Raw genomic sequence first — 11,582 nt, 5'->3', positions numbered from 1 at the left:
GAGCATACATTTCATCGTAGTCTATTCCTTTTTCTTGCATATAGCCTTGTGCGATTAGCCTCGCTTTGCTGCGCTAGCCTTGCTTTGCTGCGCACAACTGAACCATCTTCGTTCAGTTTATTCCTGTACACTCATTTTGTACTTATAATAGATTTTGAAAGTCGTATTTGAACTAAAGTTCAGACATTGTTATGGATAAACCGATTTACCTCTTCTTACATAGCATTTATCTAACTGGGATCAGCTAAAGCTTCATCAGTTTTTGTAGGTTCTAATTGAGATTATAAAATATAATGTAAAAATAAATTAAACATTTTTTTCTAGTCTTTACCGGATCAGATGAGTTGCCTATTACCAAATCATGAGGATGATTTTTGCTCCATCTGTAGGTTGGATCTTTCAAATTTCTTTGTGAAACCGGTCTAGTTTGCAGTTGACCAGTTTCTTCTGGTACAGTTGGATTGACTTCAGTTTGTGTTTGAACATTATCTTTGTGTTTCTCGAACTGATTATCAGGAACTGCGTCCTGTCCAACTGGTTGATTTATCACTTCAAGTTCTGCTGTCTGAAGAAAATTTCTGACATCGCGAACTTCATCTTCACTGTCATCCTCCAAACTGATATTTATTAAGCAATTGTTTAGCTCAACTGGATCAGTTGGCTTATCAGTTAGTATAGTTTTATAAAAAACAACATGTATAGATTCTTCAATATTAAGAGTACGCTTATTAAATATTCTATAAGATTTACTAACTGATAAATAACCAAGAAATAATCATTCTTCTAATTTAACATCGAAGACATTTAAGTGGTTTTTACCATTAGGGGGCGTTTGGTTCATGGGATTAGGTGGGTTTATTATTTTTAAACTCACCTAATCAAGCATTTTGTACGATTTTTATTTAACCAACGCAATCCCTCCTATAAATGATTAGGTTGTATAAGGTGTGATAAAATAATCACTCCTCACCCCCTAGGATTATTTATCCAACTCTTAATCCATCCTATTTTTCCAATTTTACCCTTCTCTTAAATCCAAACTCACCGCCACGACCGACCACCGCTGAATGCCGGCCGACCGCCGCCGGACGACGACCGCCGACCGCCGCCGGACGCCGCCGCCTACTGCCGGCCGACCGTCGGAATACCGCAGCCGTCGCAGGTCGACCGCCGCCGTCGATCGACCACCTCCGGTCGGCCGCCGCCTACTGACGGCCGACCACCGCCTCTACCGACCACCACACCGTCGCCGTCGTCGGAGTAAAGAAGGAAAAAAAAAGGACAATTTTGTCATTTCATCAAAAAATTCAAAATTATCCCACACTTAAAAATCATACCAAACAAAATACAATTTTACATTATATATTATATTTCTATCACAATCATTTATTTTATCATTTACGTACTAATCATTAGTTTATTTTATCCTCCAAACCAAACGTAGCCTTATTGTATATGAAGCACTTATACCCGGATATTTTGAAGTATGAAACACACTTTTCTTTCCACGCCAGATCTCATAGGGTGTTTTTGAATGATTCTTATTAATCATCGATATGTTATGAGTGCAACATGCTGCATTATCAGCTTCTGCCCAATACCTTTGAGAAATACCATAATCAGAAAGCATAGTTCTCGACACCTTCTTAAGAGTCCAATTTCTACTGTCAGCTACACCATTTCACTGTGGTGTTCTTGCAGCCAAGAACTCATGTCTGATTTTAAATTTTTCAAGAAACTGAGAGAGAGTTTGATTGACAAATTCAGTTCCCCGATTGGATTTTATTATGTCAATCTCAACTGAACTATCTGATGGATTGGTTCGGACACCTTTGAGGGTGCTTTAAACATAATATTTTCAATGAGCTCCAATAGCTCGTATTCTAAGAATGTAAACACCGATGAAGTAGATTGAGTTTGTTTTTTAAACCAAGCGGAAGACACTTGAAAAAATCATTCGTTAAGAAAGCTAATCAGTTTAAAGCTTTTAACTTGTGTAAACTGAATAACTGAAATAAGATGGATCATTTCTTGCATATATCAGTTCAGTTATAGCGAGAACTGAACTGATAACAGCTTGAACTGATCAAATCAGTTTTAAAACAGAAGTTAAACAATTAAATACACAAGATATGTTTATGGATGTTCGGAGATTCAACTGCTTCTACGTCACCCCTGTTACCACCTCAGGTAGGTTTCACTAGAAGACTTTGATTTATACAAAGATTTGTACAAACCCACTCAGCTTAGGACTTACCCTACTGCCTAACTGAACTCCTAGTCTAGACTGAAGGCAGCACCTTACAGCCAACACTTGTTTAACGTCTTTGTGTCAAAGACTATATACACAAGTTTTACGTCTTTATACAAGGCTCACTCAGCTATTCAGTATGCTCGATTCTATGTGTATATGTGAGTGATTGTGTGTGCATGTGTGAGAACTGATCTATGAATAAAACACGAAAGTGTTCTCAGACACTAATGGATTTTGGCTTCTAATCTAAGCTGATAATCATGTTGAAGTGTTCCATCAAATATGGGCTGATTGCTTTTTGTAAGCTGATATATGTTGAGTGTGCCCTTCTACTATTCTTATGATTTACACGCACTTTGTTTTCCAGAGGCTCTCTTGTTGATTGTCTTGATCTTGTATTTATAGGGATAGTGTGATCGTGCATCAAGACTCATCAAATATGTCCGTTGCAGCTTTGAATCCGTACCTAAATGTTTGTCTTGTACTGTCTGACTCTTTCTGGAACGTCTTGACTTTATGTACGGTTGCAACGTTTATAATTTTTCCTTTTATTTGTAACCTTGTACTGAGCTGGAATCCACTTGGATAAGCTTGTCTTGATCTGAAACTGATTGGTTCTAACTGATACTCTGAACTGGTCATCTGAACTGATCTTCAGTTGGGCTGGTGAAATCAGTTGACTCGTCATTGAACTGATTTCACTCTTTCAGTTGAATTGGTCAGCTGGGCTTTTCATCATTTTAACTCTTCATCAGATGGCCAGGCTTCTGAAGTTCACCACCTATCAGTTGGACAATCAGTTAAACTGTTCGTTGACATTTCAGTTCGACTGGATCAGTTTGATGTCTTCAGTTTGCGATTTTGACCGCTCGTAACTTGTCCAGCTCTGCGCACTAAGGTAAATTTATCAGTAACAAAATAACAAGTTTTGTTAACATCAAAATAATATTGCGAACATGAAATGTTCTAACACTATCATTTAAAAATCTTTTGAAAATTTTTGTTAGTTGTGAAGCAGTTTAATCTTTTGATTTTAAAAAAATTATTTAAGTAAATCTAGAGAAGTCATCAACAATAACTAATATATATTTCATTCTCTCTAAGCTCATAACTGGTATTAGACCAAACAAGTCCATATACATCAGTTCTAAGCATCGGGTAGAAGATTTACATTATTTGTTTTTGAAAGATGATATAACTTGCTTCCCAAACTGACAAGCTGCAAATTTTATCTTTTGAAAACTCAATTTTTGGCAGACTAGTTACTGGTTTGTGGTTACTCAGTTGTGCAATGATTTTAAAGTTTAGGTGGTTCAACCTTTATGTCATGACCAGTTCTTAAATTGATTTGAAACAACAAAGCAGACTGGTCTTTGGTTAGTTTTCCTGTTACTTGCAATCACAAATAATAAATAAATTTGGCACACAAATCTATTTGGGTCCTGAACTGATTAGTCTTTTAGGAACTCGGAATTGGATCAATCGAACTGACTTTCCAGTCGATGTGTTCCAAATAGATCTACCTAGTTCGTGTGTATTAGGTGTGTTGTGTTCAGATATTACAACATGCTTTTTAGCTCTATTCGCCTTGTTGTTCATTCAATATCGTTTTTGAATAGGCTTGCAATTATGATAATGACTGTAATAGCCATTTACAGAGTTCTATTTGTGATAACTGTATCGCTTAGAAAACCAGCTGCGTGAATCAGTTGAACTCTTTGGACTATATTCAATCCCGTGCCTTTTAGCCTTGTTCATATTTTCAATCGACTGTTCAACCAGTTTACTGGGCTCAGGTTGTTTATGTTCCATAATTGATTTAACAAAGTGAATGTATTTCTCTTTGTATGTATTCAGTTCTGGCTTAGTAACGCTTGTTGAGGATTTATCTTGACTTTTAAAGCTTAAACCAGTTTTTTTCCCAACTGATTTCTGTAAACCTTGCATTTCAGTCAAAGTGACTGATGACTTGTTCTAGCCTTGAATCAGATCAGTTACTCTTGAGTTTTCGAACTTCAACTGCAGATTCAAGGATTGATTCTCATCATTTTCCACCGTCAGCTTAGCAATCTTCTCTTTGATATTAGACATTTTAACCAATTGTAATCAATCAATTTCAGTTTTGTCATTGGTAGGATCCGTTTTCGTATCTTTATATTCCTCAAAGGAGAGAGCAAGCTTACGGTACTCATTTACCATGTCATGCAGGGTTGAAATAAGTTCTTCACGTGTAAAATCAGAAGAATTGAAATCAAATACATACTCGCTGCTAGATTCCAGTTCATCATCATCGGCCATGAGGTATTTCACCTCTTCTTCATCACTAGAGCTGTTTAAGCTCTTAGTTTCTGATGTTTCGATGTCAGTTTCTGCCCATTTTGATTTTCTTTCTTCAGCTACTAGGGCTTCGTGCTTCTTCCTGGATGATTTCTTGTCATCCTTAGATATTTCCCTGTGCTCGAAGGATTTCTTTCCTTTATCAACATACCGCCTGCTGTCCTTATTTGGCTTGAGACAGTTAGCTATGAAATGATCAGTTTTGCCACAGTTGTAGCACGCGTTCAGTTCTTCTTTTGATTCATTCCTTTGGTACATAGTTTTTTTGGAATGATCCTTAATTCTTTCTCATTAATCTTCCAAAACTTTTTTACAAACAATAACATTGTGTCATTGCTCAGCTGCTCAGTTGTCTTCTCAACTGAAGCTGTTGACTCCAATTTCAGAGTGCTGAGGGCAGTTGTGACTGGTGGAACTGATGGTTCGACCTCTTCTGTTTGCATTTCGAATTCATATGCTTTCAGGTTTTCAAATAGATTATGTAGTTCCACCTTGTTGAGATCTTTTGATTCTCACATGGCCATAGTTTTAACATTTCACTCTTTGGGAAGGCCTCACATCACCTTTAGAGCAACTACTTTGTTAAATACACTTTTCCTAGTGCATTCAGTTCATTCACGATGTCGCTCACTCGTTCATTGACTCGACAACCTTCATTTTGATGTTATCAAATTTTGCAGGGCAACTGAGAGTTATTTCTCCTTGGTTTGCTCATTTCTTTCACATAGCTGGATCAACTTCTCCCAAATTTCTTTTGTAGATTTTCACATTTTGATCTTGGCGAAGGTGTTCTTGTCCAGCATCTTGTAGATAATATCCTTGGCAACATTATCCAGATTTGTCTTCTTTTTATCTTCAGTTGTCCACTCATCGTGTGGCTTCTCAAAGCGATGAGGTGCTTCATCAGTTAGAGCAACTGCAGTATTTGCCTTCATTATTTTTATTGGTCCATATCATCATCTTGTGTAGCTAGATGAGCCTCCATTCTAATCTTCCAGTCATCAAATTCTTCTCTGTAAACATATGAATTTTATTGAACGAAGATATGGTTATCAGATGTAAGTGTTTGGCAGTATTCAAGACAAGATTTAACCACTATGATACCACTTGTTAAGATCATTAATAAGGGTGAAATGTTTAGAAGGGGAGATTGAATAACCATTTTCAAACATGAATCGGTTTTTTGAGGAACTGATCCTGAAATCACTACAAGAAAAATGATCTATAGTGACGGAAAATATCGTCATTAAATGTCCAAAATCTGTCATAAATAACTTTTAATGACGGGAATTTCCCGTCATATACCTTCATTACTGCCCTTCTAGGTAAAAGTAATTAATGACAGTAAAGAGATCCCGTCATTATTGGTATAACATATTTAATGATGAGATTATACCGTCATTAAAATGAATATAAATGATGAATTTTTTCGTCATTATACTATCATTTGCCTCTCATTAAATAATATTTTAATGGCAACACATCTCCTCATTATATCATTATTTAGCCCTCACTATATGTTTTTATTGATGAAATTTACCATAATTATTTGTAATTAGCCCCTCACTAAAAATCGATTTAACTATGAAATTACCCCTCATTAAATCATTAATTACCCTTGTTAAAAAATATTTTTAATTGTGATGAAATTTATAATAATTATTTTATATGAATTTGTCATTATATTAAAAGATAACATTAATAAAAAAATATGAAATCTGGAACAAGTAATTTTTTTGAACAAAATATTTTATATAAACAACTGCATCCATATCTATTCATATATTCAAAATATACAGAATTGCAATTTGTTCCAAAACATGAGTTCCATTGTGATGGATACTTGAAGTATTTCCTAATATCTACTCCTTGGAGTACAATAATATTTGAGGACCATAAATGTTGATCACTTAGTAGTTGCTTCAAAATATCATGTACTAATTTCCTAATCAATGCTTGAATTCTTCTTTGAAGTACAACATCAGATTAAGGCATCATGCAAGTCATCTGTAAAACAAAAATAGAAAAATAAATTAAAATAAAGATGTAATCCAAACATAAAGTAAGAGTGACAACTTTCTTGATGTCGAAATTTGTAAACAAAATATCCTGAAAACAATGATATATAATGTCAAACACATGTGAAGTGAATTTTTAAATAATTTAAAAGTAAAGTCTATATACATATCAACACAAAATCGCAAATTCCAAAAAAAAAACCTCTTATCAAAGATATTAATCTCATACAAAAAGCGAATGCCAGAAAATTATGCAGATAGACCAAACACATGAAGCCTCGAATATTGATGTTAAACAAGTACACAATTTTTTATTGAGCAAAATTTTAGAAGCCACAAACACAATTTCGAGTTGCTTAAATGATCCTTTGATTCCAACTCTTCAGTACAACAATCCTCAACTAAAAACCCACATAAAAGACAAAACAATGTTGTCTCATTAGAATTTGGATTCACTAAAATGGATCAAAATGTCTACAAGAAAACATGGAGATACACAAAGGGGCATTATATCATGGGGAGAAACTAATAAATCCATAACCTTTGATCTTACTAGTCCACTTGTCCGTAACAATCTGCTTCATTATTAGCTCACCTTGATTTTGGGTAATTTACTAGAAATGTATGCCAAGTTAAAGGGGCATTATATCATGGGGAGACGCCTAATACACACAACTAGCAAACTCTCAAAAAGAAATAAATGCAGAATAATGTATAGACCTGAAGTAAAATATCTGTAGTAAAAATTCAAGGTAGCACAACACACCTTCACCAGACATTGTAGGTGCATATGAAGTTGCTTGGTTTTGAATCTCGATTTTGGATAATCTACTTTCAATTTCATCCATGTGTCTCTTAAGGTTATTATTTTCTTCTTCCTTCTCATGGAGCTTAGCCTCAAGATATTTTATATAAGCAGCTTGTGAAAAATTAAAATGTTTTCTTTTCATTCCACCTCCAAAACCAAAGACATGACTATGGCACTGTGGTCCAAAACACTTTTCAACAACCTCAATATGTGAGAGTGATGCATTAGATTGAACAGTCTTCACAATCTCATCCTACAATGGTCCATCACTCATGTCATTTAAACAAATGATAAACAACAAATTTATGTTAAAAGATTAAATAGTGATATTTACATATTTTTCTTGCGTTTCTGGCTCAACAAGCTTTCCATTTTTATGTTGAGTCTCATAGAAATTTTTTGCAATATCAGGAGGGTTATTATCCTTGCCTTCCTGAAAGATATATAAAAGGCTATATGTTAATTAAGCAAAAAAATCATAAATAATAAACATAATAATTAATATAGATGTTTATGACCATTTCATATATCAGTTGTCTGTGCGGCTTGCTTCCAGTTCGATGAGGCATTACTCCATTTACCCGATTATTAGAATTCTGGTTACTGATTTTCTACATAAATCATAAACCAAAATCACAATCATCAGTTCCATGAGTGCAATTTAACTGCAAAATGAATATATTTCTGATTACACTCTGAACCAGTATTTAAACGTGAAACTCATCAGTTAAGAAATTATTAGTTGCAAGTCAGTCCCATTCTTTAGCATTAAACCCTTGCGGCACATTTTTTAAAACTTCAGCTTTAGTTTTGCAAGGTCTCACATAATCAACATTCAAAGATTACCTCCATGCTGTCCAAAAAGCCCCCATATGCTCCAAAGTATGCTTACGATATAATTCTATATTAGGACTGAAAAAGCATTCTTGCAACATAATCATAATACAACAATAGTTATTATCTAAAGTGTACCTCTGCCATTTCAATCGTCCACCAAGTATGAAAAATGCTAGAGAATGAAGCAGGTATTTGTATTTGACAGTAATGTTTCGAAGAGCTAAAAAAAATTTACAGATCTCAATCATATACCAAGAAAAAATTGCAAACAGATTGTTCCCCAGTGGCTAAAATGTAAAATGTCAAACTTTTCCCCACTAATAGCACAATTTTAACATAAGTGATTTGACATTAATATTAGATGCTACATACCATTCTCAAAAACAGGTTTTGGTCCCTAAAGGCTTAATTCAAAATCTGTGATTATTAAATTCCAAACACAGCATCTCCAATTCCAATCACACCATCTTTTCCCAAATTACATACCAAAATCAAAACTTCATTCAGATCAAGCTTTCTTCTCCAAAATCCAAACACACCATCTCCAATTCCACAATTCATTATGCTTATAAAAAATTTAGATCCGCCTTAAAAAGTATTAAATTTATTAGAAATCACCAAATTAAAAAATAAAACACACCATAAACTAAAAGTCACCCAAAAAAATTTGCATATGGTTGATTTACCAAAATTTAAAATATATTAGAATATGTTATTATCTCTATGCCAACAGTAAATTCACCTGAAATTAATAATGTAATTCTTTTACCTTCACCGAATCCCACATGTGTTGCTTGTCTAATTCATTCAACTCTTTTCATGTTTTCACTTGTATAGGGCAGATATGCTTGTCGCGCACGATTTTTCCCAAGTGTCTTGACCAATATCTGTGATGTTTTTCCACTGCACGATTGTTGTAGAATTCGATCTCCATCTTTTCTCCACTTTTTAAAGTTGCAATTTCTTATTCTTATTTTTTCCTCAAACTTTTCTTGCCTTTTGAATTGCTGAATCTATTCAATGAATTGAATTAATAAATAATTGTATCAAGATTATAATTTGAAATCAATAGAAAATGCATAATACACTACATTTCAAATATATTATACTTACCATCAACATATTTGTCTGTAACAACATAGCTCGATTCACAACTTTCACCATCTTCAGTCATAGGAGTAAATTTAGCAACAAGATAATGAACAACAGCCTCAATAGGTATTTGAAAATCCTAAAGAAATCATATAATTACAATAATAAATTATTAAATTATGGTTCATGGAACATTTAATAATATTTTAGCCAAAGAACTTGCCTTGTTGATCGTACATTCACTGATAGATTGCAAGCTAGTCTCGATATCAAAGTTCTTCGAAATAGTTATAGAACCATTGAACTGTACTAGCTTGTTCACTTTCATTTACCACATCCCCCCGTACAATGACTTTCTCATTTGTCTTATAATCACCTAATATTTTAGTATCTCTCACTTTTGGAACTCTTGGGATTGGGATATAATCTGTAAAAATTTAAAGAAATAAATCAATGATAAAGAAAAACAAGAAAATCTCAAAATAAATAACTCTTTATTAACACTATCAGATGTTGGATTGTCTTCAGGCAATTTGAAGAGCAATGGTTGGGCAGTTTCATCCACATCTACATAAATGTCTATGTTCTCCACGTACTCATGTTCTTTCAACATAGCCAATAAATCTTTATAATTTCTCAAAGTCTTACCATCCCCATCCATGACTTTGAAACCAACAGAATATATGTCAATGAACTTTTTACATATGTTCAAGATTTCTAAGAAAGAACTATCATCCGTAAAATCTCTTTCTTTCCATTCATCTTCCCCAAAATGCACAATAAGAGTATGGGCTGAAATTCTACCTTTCGGAAGAAAAAAAAACACTTTTTATAATTATATGAATATATTTTCACTTAAAATTAGAGAGAGCGACCTAAAAAATTGCATGAGTTATAAATTACAATGTCTACATAAAGTTAAGAGGTTTACCAATTCTTCGTTGATAGCCGATGTATTGAGCTTCTTGCTCTTCAACCTGTAGCCTTTGAATTCCCCCTAAGCTCTTGTGGGAAGATTCATTTCCTGGTAAACAACAAATCAGATAACTTAATTATGAAATAATTATAACAACCGTTGAAATTCTATAAAAAAAATAAATCTATGCTATCAGTTTAGAAAAGAAAATACCAGTAGAATCTCCAACATGCCTCGTTTTATGTCCATATCCACGCTCCTTGGCCAACTTACCAGGAGCTAAAAAATTTACAGGCTTTCGGATGTTGCCTACACTACTTTTGGCAAGCATTGGTTTCATCTGTTAATATAAGCAATGTAACATATTAGGAACCAGAATGAATAAACAACTAACACATAAAAGAACGGAGATTTTACCAAAATAGAATAGCATAAAAAAACAACTAAGAAACATGATAAGTCGGAAATACTTCTTCAAATTGGAATTCTCTTTCTCTTTCTTTTGTTTGTTGGTAAGTCAACTACTAGCGGCTCCAAATCTGTTCTTCTCCAAATGTTTTGACCATCTTCATCGAATGAAATTTGGCCCCCACAATCAAAATTTAAAGATTTAGCATGCTGATATGCTTCACCGAAATCATCTGCATTATTTCTCTCGTACTCTATTAGTTGTGGCATCTCATATAGATCCCGAGGTTGTGTCTTAACAACAACATGCCAACCTTTATTGATGTTGTCAATGGCATAAAACACTTGTGAAGCTTGATTGGCGAGAATAAAGGGTTCGTTTGTTTTCAAAATACAATGGCAATTAATGCTAGTGAATCCATATCCATCTACTTTGGCTCCTTTCTCATTATCATGCACATCGAACCATCTACATCGAAATAAAACCACTTGTTTTCCGTCAAGATACTGCAGTTCAAGAATCTCTGTCAACACTCCATAATAGTCAACATAATTCTTCTCACTACCTATATCACCGATTACACACACCCCAGAATTTTGTGTTCTATATCCTTTGTCACGAGCTTCAATCCGAAACCTATATCCGTTGACAACATAACCACTAAAGAATGTAACATACATTGAAGGACCACGGCACAACGATAGCAGGTCATCATATTTACTGTGTTGGTCTTGCATTTTCATTTTGTTAACCTACAAATAAATTACAATGTAAATAACTCGAACAAATAATCTTATTCAACACAAAATAATTTATAACAATAGAATCACTTACTTTTTGTTTAAACCAACCAATAAAATTGCTATTCCATTCGTCATCCGATAGTTGTGGTGTATAATTTTTTGCATTTT

The 11,582-nt window shown here is 33.9% G+C and overlaps 2 protein-coding genes across 2 annotated transcripts; both read right to left on the bottom strand.

The window, feature by feature from the left end:
• Window positions 1-7,295: 7,295 nt before the first annotated feature.
• Window positions 7,296-8,658, bottom strand: LOC142520019 (uncharacterized). The gene is made up of 4 exons (XM_075622967.1): window positions 8,131-8,658; window positions 7,936-8,028; window positions 7,752-7,850; window positions 7,296-7,670 (listed from the first exon to the last, which is right to left on the bottom strand). Exons 2-4 carry the CDS (start codon window positions 7,984-7,986, stop codon window positions 7,296-7,298), a joined length of 525 nt encoding a protein of 174 aa, XP_075479082.1. The 5' UTR covers window positions 7,987-8,028; window positions 8,131-8,658.
• A 22-nt stretch (window positions 8,659-8,680) lies between these two features.
• On the bottom strand, window positions 8,681-10,864 carry LOC142521232 (uncharacterized). The gene is made up of 7 exons (XM_075624460.1): window positions 10,733-10,864; window positions 10,476-10,602; window positions 10,278-10,370; window positions 9,851-10,150; window positions 9,679-9,773; window positions 9,368-9,485; window positions 8,681-8,841 (listed from the first exon to the last, which is right to left on the bottom strand). The coding sequence occupies exons 2-7, from the start codon at window positions 10,600-10,602 to the stop codon at window positions 8,681-8,683; spliced, it is 894 nt and encodes a 297-aa protein (XP_075480575.1). The 5' UTR covers window positions 10,733-10,864.
• Between the last annotated feature and the right edge of the window lie 718 nt (window positions 10,865-11,582).

Source organism: Primulina tabacum, chromosome 12 (genome assembly GCF_025594145.1).
Source record: "Primulina tabacum isolate GXHZ01 chromosome 12, ASM2559414v2, whole genome shotgun sequence".
In the NCBI taxonomy this organism is placed as follows: Eukaryota; Viridiplantae; Streptophyta; class Magnoliopsida; order Lamiales; family Gesneriaceae; genus Primulina; species Primulina tabacum.
This window is presented reverse-complemented; position numbering and strand designations above follow the sequence as displayed.